Source organism: Brachyhypopomus gauderio, unplaced genomic scaffold (assembly GCF_052324685.1).
Source record: "Brachyhypopomus gauderio isolate BG-103 unplaced genomic scaffold, BGAUD_0.2 sc114, whole genome shotgun sequence".
Lineage (NCBI taxonomy): Eukaryota > Metazoa > Chordata > Actinopteri > Gymnotiformes > Hypopomidae > Brachyhypopomus > Brachyhypopomus gauderio.
The window spans coordinates 575,461-594,624 of record NW_027506935.1 but is presented as its reverse complement, the minus strand read 5'-3'; the positions used below and the strand labels follow the sequence as shown (position 1 = coordinate 594,624).

The window sequence follows — 19,164 nt, the reverse complement described above, 5'->3', positions numbered from 1 at the left end:
AATCTGGAGACTTATTACAAACATTCCCCAGTATTTGAGGGCGATGCAGGCGAACAGAGTGATCACAGTCATGACCAGGGATGGTGTTGGTGCACACGGCCTTACAGAATGGACACTGCTCCCAGCATCCATTCAGCAGTTTGAACAAAATATCATCTGGCCTGTTTGTGAACTTAAAAAACATTGGACCAGAGGTAAACCATTCTGTATGTTTTTTACTTCCCGAGTCAATAGCTAATTTTAAACGTTCTTCAAAATACTTATAAAAAAATTCTGGGTCCTGAAGGTCTTCCATCTCAATATTTTTAAGATAAATCCTTGAAATGGCCATATGTCTGCCAAGTTTGCCACAGAATTCATCAAGCCATGCACTGGCATTTACATTTCCTTGTTTCTCCACCAGCTTTATAGTTGCTGAGTTACTGTTAGATATGATCAGATCAATAAACGATGACCATGCTGCCCTTACCATTCTCTCCATTTTTGTTTTATCACTTAGATACATTTCTGTGTTTGCAGTAATAAACATTTTAAGAACATTTTGTGGATCATAAATATACTTGATATACAAGTCAAAATCCTCCTTTTCAGCTAAATCTTTCAGTATATAATTTTCCAGATTAGATCTGTTCCCAGTGAAAGCTGGCAGGTTTGACTTCAGATCATCCACAATGTCAATGCAAAGTTTCTTTGTGACTGCATCTTGCACAGCTGTTATCAGGTAATTCACAAGATATCTAACAAAGAATGTCACTGATGTTGCTCCCTCAAAATATTTTTTAAATATGTTGAAATATTCCTCCTTCTTGCTGTTTAAATGTGTTAATGGGTCATATGTTTTAATAAACTTTTCATTCAGTGTTTCGAGGTTCTTAACATCCTTAATGCAAGTATTAACAGCTATCTGAGCTTTGAAGACATCAGTGAATTGAATGTTGGATGACTGCTCATATTTTTCAATTATGCAATTGATTTCTGAGACCATGTGATGAATGAAAGTATCATTAATGCCAGAATTTTCTTTCTCAGTTTTGGCAACAATTTGTTCTATACCATCTTGGACTCTTTGAGATGCTACTTTTACAACCTCAAGTTGTTGTTTCTCTGAATCTCTGAATATATTTTGACGTGAATTCTTTACAATACCATCCACGTTACAGCAGGGTCCTTCTTTCAAAGGAAATATTCTACTCCAATATTTCTGGAAACGATTTTCCAAGACTTTTTCAACTTCAGTTTGAATATTTCTTGGATTTTGCTGAGGTTTCTCTGCTGCCACCCTGTTTTCCCATTCTGTCCACATTATGTTGAATTGTGTCTGTAGCTCTTCTTCCTTGTGTTTTTCTGTCATTAGACAAGAGGCCAGGGTTTTGCTCTTCTGGAGGAGTTCTTTCTCATATGATTTTATTCTCTGTTCTATTGCTGAAATTTTTTTTTTTCATTTTGATCAGCTCTTGCTCGTTATCACGTGTCTCTTTCATCAGATCTTCAATCAGAGATTCTAACTTTTTATCAATGTTATCTCTCCACTGCACAAGAATGTCAGAGTATAGTTCTTCCCTGAAGTACCTATCAACATCTACTTTGACATCTTGGTAGATACTGTTGAAGTCCTGTTTGAATTGCCCTGTTGGTATGTCATAAGACTCACTGCTACTGATCTTGTGGTGCAGAGTGTTCTGTGTCTCAAGGGCAAATTTTCTCAGTGTCCATGACCATTTTCCATACTGTTCCTCCAACTTTGAATACACCATAATGTGCAATGAGTTTTTGAAATGGAACACAAAGTTTTCTTTCATGAGTGCGTTCCATAGATGCTGAATCCGTGTTCTGACTTCTGATATCAAAGGAAGCTTACAGCCGTCCTGCCATTCTGCAATGGACAGCAGCTTTGTTTTCAGCTCCTGAGCATTCTGAGAGTAGGAGGGGTTTGGAGGAGCCATAGGAGGGTCTCCATCAAAATAATTCTTGAAGTAAAATACATGAGTCTCAGCATCAAACTGTATTATATCACTGAAGCCAGTGACCTCCCTATCTTCAGCCTGTGCAGCTATTTTTGACATTTCATCTAGTTTTGAAATCAGTTGTCTTCTCCCTTCTTGAGTTTTATGTTTTGCAGCAGTCTCTGTAATATTCTGGTGAACAAGAAAACAACACGGTTTTATTTCTACTGATGACATTCTCAAAAAGGCTTGAAAACATATCTGCAGGAAGTCTTGGATTTCCGCTGTATTTTCCCCCATGACATTAATTATAGTGACATCCCCAAGACCAACTACAAAGGTGGCCAGTTCATTATCATGAGTTAATGATGCATCAGCCTCCACAGATCGCAGACCCTCAGTGTCCACCAGTAAGACATAATCAAAGTGTAGTTGGTTTCTAAGCTCTTCATGCACGGGGACTAATTGCATGAAAGCCCCTTTTGTGCATCGACCAGCACTTACAGCAAACTGGAGACCAAACAAAGCATTCAGTAATGTAGATTTCCCAGAACTCTGTAGCCCAACAACAGATATTACAAACACTCTTTGGTCTCCAATATTCTGAATAAGTTTCTGTAGGACAGCACTGATCCACTCCAAGGGAATATGGTTAGCATCCCCATCTAACAGCTCTATGGGACGTCCTGACATCATGATTTCAGCACCGAATTCAGGGAGCACATTTACCTCAAAACCAGACACAGCTCGTAATTCTCCAGAAGAGCAAATAGCTTCATATATTTGTCCAGTTTCCCTTATAATGTGATGGACATCGAAAGCAGCAGAATTAATCTTCTCAGATATTGCCTGAAGGTGATCCGCTAATTGAACTTTCCTGTCATCTTTTGCAGTATGTCTCCTGTGGTCTATCCATGTTGTGTTGTATTGGTCCTGAAGATGAGCCACCACACCAGTGAAGGCATCATCTAGATATTTCTTGAGCCTGTTCAGCATAGCTATTCTCTCACTAGTTTCTGTCCTGGGCAATGCATACTTAAAGAACTGAGCCATGAAATTATTTAGATTCTGTGCTTCCGCCAGTTGTCCTTTGCGAATTTTATTTTTCTTTGAAACAATTTCAGTGAGTTGCTGGTCAATACTAATATCTCTTCTGCTATGTAATCGGTGAACCTCTTTATCACATTTGCTCCAACTTTTCCAGTGATCACCCTGCAGAGGAAGGTATTCATCTTTAAGTCCTAATAACTTGTCATTGTTCCTCTGTGATTCCCCGTTAATTCCTAAAATATCCATGAGATGCTTTGCTCTCTCTTGTCCATTCCATACCTCTTTACTTTCTGTGGTAGCGATCAGTCCACTCTTTATTGCTGTGTCTATGTGACTCTCTAAACTTTGCACCTCCTTCTGTTTGAGGAGAGCACATGTAACTTTGAGGACAATTTCTCTTTTCAGTTCAGCATCATTTCTGTTCTTAGCAGCAATTCTATTGTCACTGCTTGATGGCGCATGTTCCACACCAGTGAACAAGAAGATCAAGGGAATCTTGGGCTCTTGTAGTCTCTTTACTGACTCCACTATCTCAGGTTCCCGTGGGTCTTCTGGAAGCAAAACAACAATGACTGAGCTTATTCTCTGTATGAACTCTAGCTGTCCTGGATGTTTGTTGGCATCTCCATGGAGGTTGATTAAAGACACACATTCCTGGAAAATACAGTGTTTGCTCCCACCTGGACAATACCAGGAAATCTCTGTAACACCATCCAACAGTAGGCGAGTTTTTGTGTTTCCATCAAAGTGTCGGCTGAAAAATGCTGGGTGCTTGTTATCATTCAGGATATAATTCATAATCTGAGATTTTGAATTTTTGGAGGTCCCTACTCTAATGAAGGACACAACTTGAACACGAGAGCTTAATATATATTCACTTACATGTTGTATTTTTTCTTTTTGACCCTTTGATGCCCATGCTCTCGTGCGAAATCATCAGTGCAGTGGAAAACTGCCATGTGAACATCCATAGGGTGGATGTGAGTCTTCTCATCAGCACTTTCATTTATTTCTTCTCCAAAACTAAAGAAAGCATCCTCATTTGTACTTCTGATTGTGCTCTCTTCCTTAGTATGTTCACAACGGATATATCTACAATTCACATCCACCATCATGAGTTTGTTAACAAAATAACGACAAAGCTCACTGTCTTTTCTAGGCTGATTGTCAGCTAATGACAAAGAGTTTATGGAAAGAAGATCAGCCACTGTAATTTTGTGTGGATATAAGTTATAAAGGCCCAGTTTCAAAAATAAATTTTCATATGCCTTTGGTAGTTCAGAATGTATTTTAGGAGAACTTTGCACCTCATCTGCTCTTTGAGGTTCTGGGTTCTCATGACCTTTTTCATAAGCTTTTCTCAGGAATTCGCATAACTGGAAATGGTCTGTGAAATCATTAGCATGGGCCGAGTTGATAATGTCCCAAACTGGTGTCAGATTGGGACCTCTGTCTACAATGGCCCAGGTGTCCTTATGAATAGCCAAAGTATTTATCCACTGTGTGTATTCAACTACCTCAGGAGGTCCTCCTGATTTGTCAGTAGAAAGCTGAACTTCACTGTTGAACTCATCTCTGATTTCAGGACTTGATTCCATGTCTTGTTTTGCAACATCTATAGCTTGTGGGTCTGTGATCTGTGACTGTGTTTCATATGAAGTCATACTGAAGTTTGTGTCAAGAACCTTAGACACTAAACTTCTTATTTCATTGTGCTCCTGGCCTGAAAATCCCTCAGCACAAGCTTCCCACCAGAATGTCCCACCAAAGTGAATGGGACCCATAGTAGCATGAGACCCAAATGTTTCAAAGAATTGATTTGCTTTTGTGAAAAGTTCTGGTGTGTAGCCCTGACTTTTGTCACATGTGATTATTAGTTTATTAATGTCCTTAAGTTCTCTCAGGGCTGAATCAGACAAAGATATCTGATGAAGATATGTGCAAGCAAGTGGTACATAGTGACAAATTGTTTGTAATATAAAAGTACTATCAGACTCATTTCTGAAGGATGTTCCTCTGGATGAAGAGGAGATAATTTTTCTCTGAGCACAGAAAACATCTCTCTCTCCAGGATGCAGGATACATTTATGCCAGTAACTGATGCCAAGTTTTTCAGTAGCTGTTTTGACCATTCTGTAAGACCTGTCAGAGAAAAATTCTTCTTTTTTGTATTCTGATTTGTGATCTGGACTGGACAATTTGCAGGTATTAGTCTTTATTAGCTGCTCCCTGTTTTGCAACAGATCCTCAACGTTGGTAGTTTTGTAGACACCCTTCAGAGCAAGACCTCCAGATGATCTTTCTAGAAGCTCTAAATCAGAGAAAGACTGGTGGGCGGTATGTGCAGAACCATCTTTCAAAGAGAGTTGCCAGAACTGATCTTCAACATGTCTTTTTAAGGGATCATCTTTAGGTACACAGGTGCTTCTTTGTCCCATAGCATTTGACATTATTTTCTCTTCCTGGTGTGCACAGGCATTTGACTTATTCTGAGGTGTTTCGGCCTCATTTGACATATTGATGGTAGTGACAGTTTACTAAATTCCAACAATTTTTTTCTATAGTTTGAAGATGTTTTTCTTCAAAATCCTCTGAAAGGTTCTTATACCTATAATTGTCTACAGAATCTTATCCTCCCCTTGTGCGATGATTTTGCTGTACAGGCAAGTCATACTCTCCTACACCCAATTGCTTCAGCACTGGATTTTGAAAACTTGTAACCAGAAAGAAGATTCAAGATATTCAGGTTAAAGTTCTTCCTCTAGATCAGCTTGGGGTTTCATTTTTGCTCTCAATCCACCCTACAAATTTAAACAATGGCTTTATATTAATATATTGGAATTTAAATTGTGAACTAAAAAGCAATGTATTTACAATTTGTTTCAGGATGTTTTGGTTTGCTGTACAATAAAATTATAAATAGCAGATACATTAATATTGAATAGCAAATAAATTATAATATACCTTCAAACACAGCTATCTAATTACAGCATTTGACATACACAAAGTCTCAGATGCTGGAATTCTCAATACACGTAAGAACAAATAACTATGAAGGACTGATAGTCTTTAATTAAGAAAGGGAATGTCATTGTAAAGTATTTCATATTACCGTGGTCTCTGGAGTTTTATGTCTGCTGTTTTTCTCCTCACCACTGTTCTCCTGCATTATCTAGAACTAAACACATACAGAAGAAGAGACGTGAAAAGCTTTTGGTCAGAATACTAAAATAGCCTAAACTAAAATGGCCTATACTAAAAAGTGTACTTATGTACTTACTTATTTACTCACTTTCTATCTATACACAGACAGAGAGAGAGAAACATTACTTGAATTATGTTTTCACTCAAAATAAAAATCAAAACAAAAGATATAAAAAAAAAACAAAATCTAACCTGTGATTGGCTCAGTCTTTTCTTCTAGTACTGAAACACAAAGGAATGGATGGATTTGCCAGACTTGCATTTTTTTTACGCATTATCTTTTGAACAGTGTCCTCTTTGGGGTTTTTTTCATTTTGTCAGACCAAAATTTGCATAATACTTTCAACGGGTTTCATGATTCTAAAACCACCTGTGGTAACTCATTATCAAGGACTGTTCATTAACCCAATCACCAAAGTTACAAAATCCACTTTTTTACAACTGTTTTTTGTTATATATAACTCTGTCTGTTTTTAGACAAACGTACCTTAAATGCCTCAATTTATAGTGAGGTGTACTGGTTGGAGCTGAGAGGGGTAGAGGTAGGTCCATAACTTCATGTTTCATGATGGAAATTATTGATGTTCTTCCTGGGTAAAACACTAAACTCTTACATCTCTAAACGCTTAACACTTTATATGAAGCTTACGCAGACCCGACACACAAGAACTGGGTGTGGCTTTAACTAGGAGAAGCAATGCTAAAAAAGGCACGATATGTAATGTTGCCCAAACTTGATAGACAGGAACCAGGTTTGACTCAAAGGCAGTATTACAAAAAAAGTGTTACAAAAATAAATAATCAACCAAACAAAACTATATATAAATTGTATACAATTATGTCTCTTCAAAATTTGAGTGTGCTCATATTCGTGCTTTGCAGCAAATTAGTACTAACAATGCAAATTTCTTCTTGTTTTTTGAAGTGAAGAATGTATCACCCCATCTCTCCACAAGATATATAAACAAATGTGTGTATGATTGTGTGTGCAGTAGCAATTTGCCACAGAAAATATTTGAGGATTTATGTACTAGGCGATACAGTTGATACATCAGCAGAATGAAAAATTTGTCTTACTGTGTCAGGAACTAAGGTAGACACTATAGGCTGAAGTGGGGACTTTTTTGGGACTACCAAAAAAAAAGATTTTGCTTCTCTTTAGGCAATTAAATTTTTTTTTTTATATTTTATATTTGTTTCTATTTACCTCAACAACACATTTTGTACAAATTTACTACTATTATTTATATGAACGGCTTAAAAATTTAAAACCCCTGGCAACAGGGGCGGACTGGGGAGAAAAAGTGGCCCGGGAGTTTCTGACAGACTGGCCCACTATATATATGTATATATGCGAGTGTAAATTATTAGCTGTGAAGACAGTAAAATGCGTGTTTTCCACTACGCCGGTTTTAAAAGTATTAGCGGCTCGCTAGGCTTGTAAACAAACCGCGCACCACGAAGATGTAGCAGTGTGTCGCCCTTTTAGAGCCCGCGGACCGTCTGGGGAGCCGCATGAAACCAGGCAAAGAGCCGCATGCGGCTCGCGAGCCGCGGGTTGGCCACCCCTGCCTTAGACGTTGCAGAAGCGACAGCAGTACATTTAAAATAACATGTTATCTACAATTTAAACTGCTGTATGTTTTCGTAGTCCGGCCCGGATTTTCTGGGACAAGTTGTTTTTTTTTCTGATCTCCGCGGCCCGGTCCAACTCGTTCATGTGTTCATGTGTTCATGTGTTTACAGGCTCAGTCCTCGGCCCGGTCTAAAACTCATTCATGTGTTTACAGGATCAGTCCGCGGCCGCGCTGAGCAGGTTAGTCTGACTGGAGCGGGGGAGGTAATAACACCGTTAAACAGCAGCGTGACTACGGACCGGGGCCGCAGTGCGCGGCAGTGGCTCCTCCACGGGCCGAGTTAAACCACCGGCGGCCAGCGGCCCACTAACCCATCGGCCCACTGGGGAAATCCCCGGTAGCAATGTATGCCAGTCCGCCCCTGCCTGGCAATAATTATGGAATCACCAGTCTCTGTGGATGTTCCTTCAGTTGTTTAATTTTGTAGACATGACAAAACACTAAAAGAAATCAAGAAAAATAATTGTGGTAGCCAGTAACAGTTTTTTAGAACAAGCACAGGGAATAAATTATGGAATCACCCTGCAATTTTTCATTACAAACACTAACACCTACATCAGATTAAAGCTGCTCATTAGTATGCAGGTAAAAAGGAGTGATCACACCTTGGAGAGCTGTTGCAACAAGTAGACTGACATGAATCATGGCTCCAACACAAGTCAATTGAAACAAAGAAGAGGATTATCAAACTCGTTAAGGAAGCTTGTGGAGACGAATCACTGCTGAATCGTTTTGGTCTCATGCCGTTGCGCTTTCAGTCTCTCTCTCTCTCTCTCTCTCTCTCTCTCTCTCTCTCTCTCAATTCAATCAATAAGCTTTATTGGCATGATCATATTCAGTTATAGTATTGCCAAAGCAGTGTTATCATTCAACATGAATAAATCATTGAAGAAAAAAAAATGAACAATTCTAATTATGATGAACATGAATTTAAAGTTGAAGAAGTGAAAAGAAAGGAAAGCAAATAAATAACAAAAGTAGAGGAGAAGAAATAAATAGATCAACAAATCAAAGTGTTTACAAACAGGGTATGTGTGTGTGCGTTTGTGTGTTTGTGTGTGTGTGCTACTCACTGTCCCTCATGTTGTGTAAGGTAGACGCATATCTCCCTGCTAAAGTGCTGCTTTCTTTCTTTTCTCCCAGGAGGATGGGGAGTTTGTCATTATTTGGTAGGGACTTAAAGTTGGGGTGAATCAGCTGTTAAAGTGAATTTGTGAAGTACATAAGACGTATTTGTTGAAAAGTTTCACATTCAGTGAGGCAGCTCTGACTCTACAGTTACACTTTTACATTGTTGGCAGAGTCTCTGCTCTCTGGGCAACCATGATTTCTTGTATCGGCCGGTCTCGATGGCCAGGCTATGTTCACTAAGTCTGTACTTTGTCAACGTGGTTCTGTGTTTATTATCAGTCACTGTAAGCAGGTAGTCTGCTACAGTGTACTGTCGTTTTAGGGCCAGATAGCACTGCATTTTGTTTTGTGCTTGTGTTTGTGCGTTCCAATGGGTGATGTAGTTTTGTTTTTGAAGTGTTATAATTTGGTTTGGTCTGATTGATTGTATTCCAGTCTGGTCCTGATTTGGAACAGTGTTAGTGTTGGTTAGTGAACTCAGTGTCAGGACCAGCTATGTGAGGGGACTCTTCTCTCTGCTCAGTTCTTGGCATTGCAGGGCTTTGTAGTGGTAGGATTGGGGGTCACTGTTTTTTACATGTAGCCAATATTTGATACTCCTTTTTTGAATTTTGAGTAATAGTGGGAATTGGCCTAATTCAGCTCTACAAACATTATTTGTTGTCTTCTTGTGGACGTGCAGAATACTTTTACAAAAGTTCAGAGTGCATTATCTCAATTGGGTGTCTGTTCCATTGTTCAAAATTGTGGTTTACGAGTGGCCCCCACACCTCACTACTATACTCTCTCTCTCACTCACTCACTCTCTCTCTCTCTCTCTCTCTCTCGTTCCCCTGTTATTTATTCGATTATCTACCTCCTGCGCCGCTATCTGGCCTTTCTCAAGTTTTCCCCAAGCTGTTTTCTCTTCCTATCCGTTGTTCATTTTTTTTGGGAAGGTTTTATTTATGTTGCGGCGTTCGCCTGCTGCCAGCCTCTCTCCTGGTGTCCTAAGTTTCACGTTCTCACGCGTTGAATTTCTTCCGCGTTCTTTGTGTTGCATTTATTAATGTTATAAGATATATAATGTTCTTACGCGTTGAGATTTCCGTGTTGTTTCTGTTTGTAGTTCTACCGTGCTCGCACGGTTGTTTCCTTTTCGTTTTTTGCGCGTCGTGTTTTTCTCTAGTTCTGTTTATTGCTCAGGTGTGTGTGTGTGTGTGTGTGTGTGTGTTATCACTCCTCATTTTGCGCTCTGCATTTTTTTTTTTTTACTAACCGGGACTTGGGTCCTCCCTTCTCTGTTTCTTACGTGGTGTGTCTCTGTACTCACCAGGTTACACAGGGCTTGCATGGGCAGAACCCTCTCAATTCCTAAGATGGGAGAGGTGACCTGGTTACTGTCACAGAAATGAATGTGCATACCATTTTATAAAATGTTTCCATGAGTTCAAGGCAACTCAAGGTGCTTTCCAAATAAAAGTACAGAATGTGCACCCTCTTCCCAGTATACTCAAAGCTTACCAGGTTTCAGACCTGTCTGTTGACTTTCTTATCCAGCCACGGTCAAGCAACATATTTTTTTATCCTCCCTATTGAAAGGTTTTAGAATAGTTATAAAACTTTCGCAAGGGAGATTCATCATGTAAACGGGTTTTCATTTGCAGGCTTGGGGTACACAATTCATTGGTATCATCCTTGGCAAGTATGTCTAAGTTATTGTACAGATTGTCTCTTACAATCCTTAGTTCATTCTCACCAAGACAAGACAAATCACCAGGATGACGCCAATTTGCTCTCAATGTCGATTTGACTGACTTAGTCTCTCATTACTTAATGGTATCACATATGTCTGTGCAGGGTTGGAAGTTGTTGCTTGTTGCTAAGGAAACACTGAAATGGCTGCTTCTCAACAATATCTTCAAGAGTGCAAAGTACAGTTCTCTGTCGAAGGTAGATGTCATGACTAGGATCTTAGTGAGCTTTGAGGCCCATTGGGTACATCTACTACAGTGAAGAATTCTTCTAAACCCTTTGGGCAATAATGCACAAAGCTAGACTGTAATAGCACTGTTTGATCTTCTGTCTCTGACAAACTTCCCTTCCCAAATAGATTTGACCAGTTGGTATAATTGCACCCCTTACCAACTCTCACACTACATGCAGATGTTTCTTCATCCAGCGTCTGAAGACACCAGATATTCCACTGTCCCACTATTGATTCAGTGCTTCAGTGCAATGTACCAATATACAAAACACAAAAACATTAAAACATATAGTGCAATATAAGTATCAGACAAGGCAGTCATCATCTCGGAATATAACACGTTTTGTATAGAAAGTATGTCTACAAATACACGCAGTTACATAAAAGTTATATCATCAGTGGCACCAAAAGACGAGAGGGAAACAAATCTGGGCAGTAAACGACTGCAGCATCAATTTAAGATGCAATTTTAGCCCTTCCAAGCAAGCCTGGTTTAACTACATTTTTGACATAAGAACCACTACTAATCCACATAGTCGTCACTACTGGGGTCCCAATCGTTTAATCTCAAATGTTTGCTCTTGTGGCAAGGTACTAAACCTAGCCTTGATTCATAATATTTACAATACTTGGGGATCTTTACTAGCAGTGGCTAAGGTTATGGCTAGCTGCTTAGCAACAGCAATACCGTAAGCGATGTCTACTAAACATGTTAACGTTGACCTATGTATTACAGACATCCCAAGTCTCCCGGAAGCTGCGGGAGTCTCCCGCATTTCGGTAGTGTCTCCCCCCCCGCTCAACAACTTACACTCAGGGGGGGGGGTAACCTCTTTGAAATCAACTTTTGCAAATTGGGATGCCTGGTATTATGTTTTATTGGTTGATCTCCATTGTCATATGTAGTAATGACCAGACATGTGAACAAGTCACTAAGTTGCAAGTAACGAGTAAGTCTCAAGTCTTCACAATCAAGTCTCGAGTCAAGTCCCAAGTCAATACAATCAAGTCTCGAGTCAAGTCCCAAGTCAATACAAGCAAGTCTCGAGTCAAGTCCCAAGTCTTAAACTTCAAGTCCTAGTCAAGTCACCAGATGTAATTTCAATATTTAACACAATTGATGCAGTTGATTAGTAGTATATTAAGTTAGTCAGACTAACTAACGTTAGGCGTGTGTTTCGGTTCGCTTGAGTGAGATGTCGCAATTGTCGTCGTCACCCCCCTCCCCCCCCCTCGCCTCAGTGACTTTCGTTCCTTCGTCTGTTTGAATTGAACAGGATAATTTTTGGGAGCATGTTGCTTGTCCTCTCTGCACAAATTCAACGCTGCTGCCCCCCCTCCCCTCTCCCCCTCTCGGTTACGGATAAACTGAGCTGAGCAGTTCACATTTTACAGCACCATTTAATACAAAATGATCCAGTTATGTGATTCTATATTACTTATTTATTATGTTAAAATAAGGATTTCAAGTCTTTTCAAGTCTTAAAGCTCAAGTCCGATTCCAAGTCCAAGTCAGTAAAGGTAAAGTCTAAGTCAAGTCGCAAGTCTTCAGTGATGTTGTCGAGTCAAGTCACAAGTCATCAATTTAGTGACTCGAGTCGGCCTCGAGTCCAAGTCATGTGACTCGAGTCCACACGTCTGGTAATGACACAACAATATTACTTTTATGTTGAATTATTGATAATGTCGTGCACTGCTCCAAAGCGACATCCTACATCAGCTCCAGATGTAGACTCGTACTTGTGTCATTGAGTACATTCCTTTAAGACTCAACTAGGTGATTAGTTTCTACCCTGGCCATTGTAGTATGTAAATTGTCAACATTATGATGGTTATGATCATTTAAAAAATCACAAATGCTGATGTCATTTTAGTGAAAAAAAGCATTACACATCAGTTCCAAAACCAGAGTTGTATAGTAACGAAGTAGAACTACTTCACTACTGTACTTAAGTACTAAAATGCTGTATCTGTATATTTTTTTCTCCTACTTCCACTGTTAGCTGGCGCTGTCACTGGGTCAAGCGATCAGGCTGTCTTATAAGAAAACTGCGCATGCTCCGGTCGCGTCTTGTTTACTCTGTTGCTGCCTTCACTGAACACTTGAGCTTCATAATCTAGGTTCACTTGACACGTCGTGACTGTCGCTAGGGTCCGTGCGGCAAAATGATGCAATTGCGGTGGCTCCGCCCATGCGTGTTGGCCACGCGTGCGGTCGCGTCGGGAGGTCGTGCACCTCTCGATTTTTGTGTATGTGGCCTTTGAAGGTCAATTTTCAGTATTTTCTAGCACCTTCAGCTTAATTTACATATTTATACAAATACACATATACTCAAAATTATTCCAAATAATTCGCTTTTTATCTCATTAAAAGAGTTGGTACCATGTTTGGTAACAGCAGAAGAGCAGCATAAGTGCTGCATAATAAGCTTGTTGGTGTTTTAATGTACATATATTGGCACCTTCTACACCTTCAACATCGAGTGATCGTGAGGGTGAGGAAGGAGACCACCCTGGCCCTACCTAGAGACAGTGTTTGCGTTTGCTGGATTGAAAGTAAATTCCTATAGTGCCATCTCTGCCTCCCTAAAGAGGGTGAAATATTGACCTTCAAAAATTCACCTTCGAACTTGAAGAAACACATCAATGTAAGTTATAACGAACTGTCACTACTGACGGACTTTCACTACTGAACCGGAGCAATAAGGACTTTTCTCTCTCCGCGGCGCTGTGCTTCACCGAGACCTGGCTCACCGAGGCCACCCCGGACAGCGCGCTGCAGCTCGCCGGCTTCCATCTCTACAGAGCGGACCGCGACGCGGAGACCTCGGGAAAACTTAGAGGCGGCGGAATCTGTTTTTATATTAACCGCAGCTGGTGTACAGACGTCACCGTGCTCATGAAAACCCACAGTCCTGATCTGGGGTCTGTGTTCATCAACTGTAAACCATTCTACTGCACACGTGAGTTCTCCTCCGTGGTGCTCGTCGGAGTTTACATCCCGCCAAGCTTGTGCATGCGCAGGGTACTGCACTCTCTCACTGACCAGATCATCAGCACGGAGCACAAACTCTCAGACTTGGTTTTCATAATTTTAGGGGACTTCAACAGAGCGAAACTCACTAGTGAGCTGCCTAAATACAGACAGCATGTTACCTGCCCCACCAGGGAGAGTAATATTCTCGATCACTGCTACACTGTATTAAAGGGGGCATATCGCTCTGTTCCCCGAGCTGCTCTGGGCCTATCTGACAACTCTATGGTCCATTTTCTCCCAACCTACAGACAGAAGCTCAGGCAGGCCAAGGCTGAGGTTAGTACTGTGAAGAAGTGGACCAGTGAGGCTAAAGAAAGGCTTCAGGACTGCATGGAGTCAACAGACTGTTGTGTGTTTGACGACGCTACAAGCAGCCTGGACGAATACACTGACACAGTGACGTCCTACATCAGCTTCTGTGAGGACATCTGTGTTCCAACCAGGACTCACATAAGATACAACAATGACAAGCCCTGGTTCAACACCAAACTGAAGCAGCTGCGCCGGTCTAAAGAGGAAGCATTTAGGAGTGGGGACCGGGTGCTCTACAACAAGGCTAGGAACACACTCAACAGAGAGATCAGAGCTGCTAAGAAGAGCTACTCCACCAAGCTAAGCAGACTGATGTCCACTAATGAGCCATGAGCCATCTGGAGATGCCTGCACAGTCTCTCAGGCTACAAAAGAACCCCCCCACCAGACAATGAGGAGTCATCAACTGGCTGATGACCTTAACAGTTTCTACTGCAGGTTTGAAAAGCCCAGCTCCACTGGGAAAGATCAGCTCAGGAACCAGGACCACCAGCACAGGAGCACCACAAGGTTGTGTTCTCTCCCCTCTGCTTTTCTCACTCTACATAAACGAGTGTACCTCCACAGACCCCTCAGTCAAAATCCTGAAGTTTGCAGACGATTTGATGGTCATTGGTCTCATCTGGGACAGCGATGAGTCTGCTTACAGACGGGCTGTTGAGCAGGTGGTCTTCTGGAGCAAATACAACAACCTGGAGCTGAACACAGAAAAAACACTGGAGATGAGAGTGGACTTCAGGAGAAGCCCCCCAACCCTTCCAGCACTCACCATCCTGGACAGTACTGTGATGGCCGTGGACTCCTACAAGTTCCTTGGCACAACAATCTCCAAGGACCTGAAATGGGACTACAATATCAGCTCCATCATCAAGAAAGCTCAGCAGAGACTGTACTTCCTGCGTCAGCTGAGGAAGTTCAACCTGCCCCAGGAGCTGATGGTGCAGTTCTACACCGCCACCATTGAGTCTGTCCTCACTGCATCCATCACAGTGTTGGGCAGCTCAGCTACCAAACATGACACCCACCGACTGCAGCGCATCATCAGGTCTGCAGTGAGGACCATCGGTGTGACACTACCCACCCTGCCAGATCTACACACCTCCAGAACCAGGAAGCGTGCAGAGAACATTGTGTCTGGTGCTTCGAACCCTGGACACCACCTGTTCCAGCGTCTTCCCTCAGGACGGCGTTTTAGACAACTGAAGACTAAGACCACCAGACTGAAGAGAAGCTTCTTCCCACATGCCATCACACTCATGAACAGCTGAACACTACAACACAACATACAGGATACAGTCTGTCACATACACACAAGACTGTTACTTACAATCCATCCAGCTCGTCCCTCCCACCCTATTCACCACCTGCACTGCACTTTTATTATCTGGTGATGGTGCATAAGAATACACTGTACTTATTGCCCCTGCCAGTATTTATCCTGTTCTCACATTTATATGCCTTATTTTAATTCATCTTAACTTATTATCTAATTCAGTCTGCACCTCAGTGCCTGTTTACTGCTGCACTCAGCACTTTTCTATACATATATACAACTCTGTACACTGTGTACAATGTATGTGTATGTAAAATTTATGTTTTGTGTGTGTTTCATGTGTGAGTAAATGTTATGTTATTACTTCGGTAATGTTTATTGTTAGTTTTTGTGCACTGGGAGCTACTGTTAACAAACAAAAATTCCTTGTATGCGTGAGCATACTTGGCCAATAAAGCCCGATTCTGATTCTGATGATTCTGATAAATATAACGCACAGAATATATCTTTGCTAACTAACCTAATTATGTTCATGACGTGCTGCAGTATTCACTTAACATTAGCTGGCAGTCATAAAGGCGATGTTGTCTTTTTAGCAACAGTAAGCCGTGTCTCTTTTCATGCTGACTAATCATGTGCCCATTTTTATAGTGTAGTGTTTTTATAGGGTAAGGGCATTTATTGGGGGTAAACGCAGGGCAGTAGGCTCATCCTTAGAATCCGACAAACGGATTTTACGTCCAAAATACAACTCGTTTTCTCAGCTAAATTAAGTCGAACTTGTACTTTGTGTCAAACCTACGACGTAGCGCAGGGATGTCAAAGTCAAATACACCGAGGGCCAAAAAAACAAATTTGCTACAAGCCGAGGGCCGGACTAGTTCAATGTTTATTAAAACATATTAAAATGATTGCACATAGCCTATTGAACCAAGACCTAACACAGTGTATATTATTTAATGCTTAAATGAATAAAGCAATATTTTCTTATGGATCTGTCAGTAATTTCAAGTGAAAATATTTTTCAACAAGCAAACATGAATAAAGTAATAAAGGTTTGAAAAGTGCTGGAATTTAAGCTAAAGTACTTGAAAATGCTTGAAATTGTAACTACTTCGTTTCACAACAAATAGCTATCTGACTGAACAGTTATCTTGTATCGAGCCTCTTGTAATTCCAGGACAAAACATGAGAGAACGTGAAGACGTTAATATTGGGCGTTTTAAAAATAAACAACCATTAAATAATGTGAATAAAAAGCGAATCATTTCGAAATGATATCGAAATGATATATATGTATAAATATATAACTTAATTAAGTTTAACATGCTGGGAAATATTGAAATGGACCTTGAAAGTGACGTACAAGTGCTTGAATTCCACCTTGTAAAGGTATATGAACCCTGCAAACCTGACTTTGTTCATTGCGCTGAGGCGCGGGGCGCGCAAAGTACAAAATTTGAGAGATGCACGACCTCGCGAATCGACAGCGTGCGAGACGCTCGCGCACGAGCTGAGCCACTTGAGCAAACCTGGGCAAACTACGGCCTGCGGGCCACATCCGGCCCGTTGTGCGTCCCTGTCCGGCCCGCGAGAGGCCAATCATAAATGAAACAAATATCTATGTCATGCGTGCAATACAACTGTGACGCTTTTATTTTGAAAGAGCTACGTTTGTGTTAATTCCGTGTGGACGTACCTGCGTGTGTGTGTGAGCTGTGCGAGAAACACTGTAGGTGATCAGCGACAAGCAGGGCCGGAGTGGGACACTTTTTCAGCCCGGGAGTTTCATACCCAAATCCGGACCAAAATTATTTTTCCCCTCCCAATCGGCCCAAACTAGAGATGGACATGAGCCGGCCCATCGGGAATCCTCCCGAATCTCCCGATTAGCCACTCCGGCTCTGGCGACAAGTTAAGGCTGAATTTATACTTTCGGGAGTGAACGTTGCACCTCGTGCGAACCTCCGCAAACGGTGGAAAATTTACGTGACGAATTTTAATTGTCCATTGTGTTCCAGGTTTGAAAAGTGCTGGAATTTAGGCTAAAGTACTTGAAAATGTTTGAAATTGTAACTGTATTTCGATTCACAACAAATAGCTGACTGAACAGATGGGTATTCCAGAAAGCGGGTAAGTAAACTCAGAGTTAACGAAAGCTCAGGTTTTCCGTTCCAGAAACCGAGCTTAGAGAGAACCTGAGTCAGCTGGGAAATATTGAAATGGACCTTGAAAGTGCCGTAGAAGTGCTTTAAAGCTAGGTTTAAGCCAGGTTTATACTTGACGTGGCGCGAGGGTCCGTGCGGCGAAAATTATGTAATCACGGTGGCGGAGGGCCTGACCATTGATTGTATATATAAGTGGACTGGACGACGCGAGTGAAAAGTGAAGACGCCGTGAGTCAGCTGCCCTCTAGTGGCTGGCTGCAGTACAACTTTTAACTTTTAACTTTTTCCCATGTAAGTGAACGGGCCGGATGAGAACCTTTGAATTTTTATTACACGTAAAATAAGTTTTTTGAGCAATTATATGTTGTCAATTCTATAACACCCCATTGCGTTAGTATCTCTCCCAGTGTTTTTCTCTATGATAAACAGATTTTATAGAAGTTATTAAGTGTTATTTAAAGGGGTGTGGCGATAAGGTGATTGACAGTTAATAGCTGCATTGGTTGACATCTAACACCAGACGCTCAAATGTGAAGGCGCTCAACGTCAAAGCTCTCGACAGCAAAACTCTCGAAAGCAGTATTAAACCCTTTTATGTTTGTTTATTTTGTAAAATGTCAAAAGTTTCTATACTGGTGGGCGTATCCTAACGAATGTCGGGGCGGAGATACAGTCTCTGCCGGAGATACTGTCCTGCCTACTGGTTCTAATGCGCATGCTCTGGCTCCAATTTTCAAGATGGCAGCGTCCGTGTGGCCATCTTGGTGGCTTCAAAAACTCACAATGGGAGTCAACGGTGACGTACTGTCCATTATATATACAGTCAATGGGCCTGACGCACTGTTGATTCGCAAGGTCGTGCACCTCTCGAATTTTGTAACTTCGCGCGCGCGCCGCACTGAACAAAGTCAGCGCAATGAACAAAGTCATGTTTGCAGGGTTCATACACCTTTACAAGGTGGAATTAAAGCATTTATACGTCACTTTCAAGGTCCATTTCAATATTTCCCAGCACGTTAAACTTAATTAAGTTAAATATTTATACATATATTCGAAATGATCCGAAATAATTCGCTTTTTTATCACATTATTTAATTGTTGTTTATTTTCAAAACGCCCAATCTTAACGTTGAAATGGAAATCTTCACGTTCTCTCATGTTTCGTCCTGGAATTACAAGAGGCTCGTATTTGTTAATGTAATACAAGAAAACTGTTCATTCAGACGGCTATTTGTTGTGAAACGAAGTAGTTACAATTTTAAACATTTTCAAGTATTTAACCTAAATTCCAGCACTTTTCAAATCTGAAACAAAAAGCAACATTAAAATTGGTCAGGTAAATGTTCCTTTCCCTGTTTTTGAGGGGTGTTTCTTTATACCAACACACATCGTTTCGGAGAACACTGCACAGAATGTGACGTGGCAAGTATAAACGCCTCCGCC

General features: G+C 41.1%; 1 protein-coding gene and 1 long non-coding RNA gene across 2 annotated transcripts; both read right to left on the bottom strand.

Annotated features, from left to right (window-relative positions):
* Positions 1-425: 425 nt before the first annotated feature.
* Positions 426-3,907, bottom strand: LOC143497889 (interferon-induced very large GTPase 1-like). The gene has a single exon (XM_076993511.1). It carries the CDS (start codon positions 3,789-3,791, stop codon positions 1,395-1,397), a length of 2,397 nt encoding a protein of 798 aa, XP_076849626.1. The 5' UTR covers positions 3,792-3,907; the 3' UTR covers positions 426-1,394.
* An 11-nt stretch (positions 3,908-3,918) lies between these two features.
* Positions 3,919-6,798, bottom strand: LOC143497890 (uncharacterized). The gene is made up of 4 exons (XR_013125910.1): positions 6,685-6,798; positions 6,390-6,419; positions 6,106-6,171; positions 3,919-5,794 (listed from the first exon to the last, which is right to left on the bottom strand). It is a non-coding gene; the product is annotated as an uncharacterized LOC143497890 (long non-coding RNA).
* Between the last annotated feature and the right edge of the window lie 12,366 nt (positions 6,799-19,164).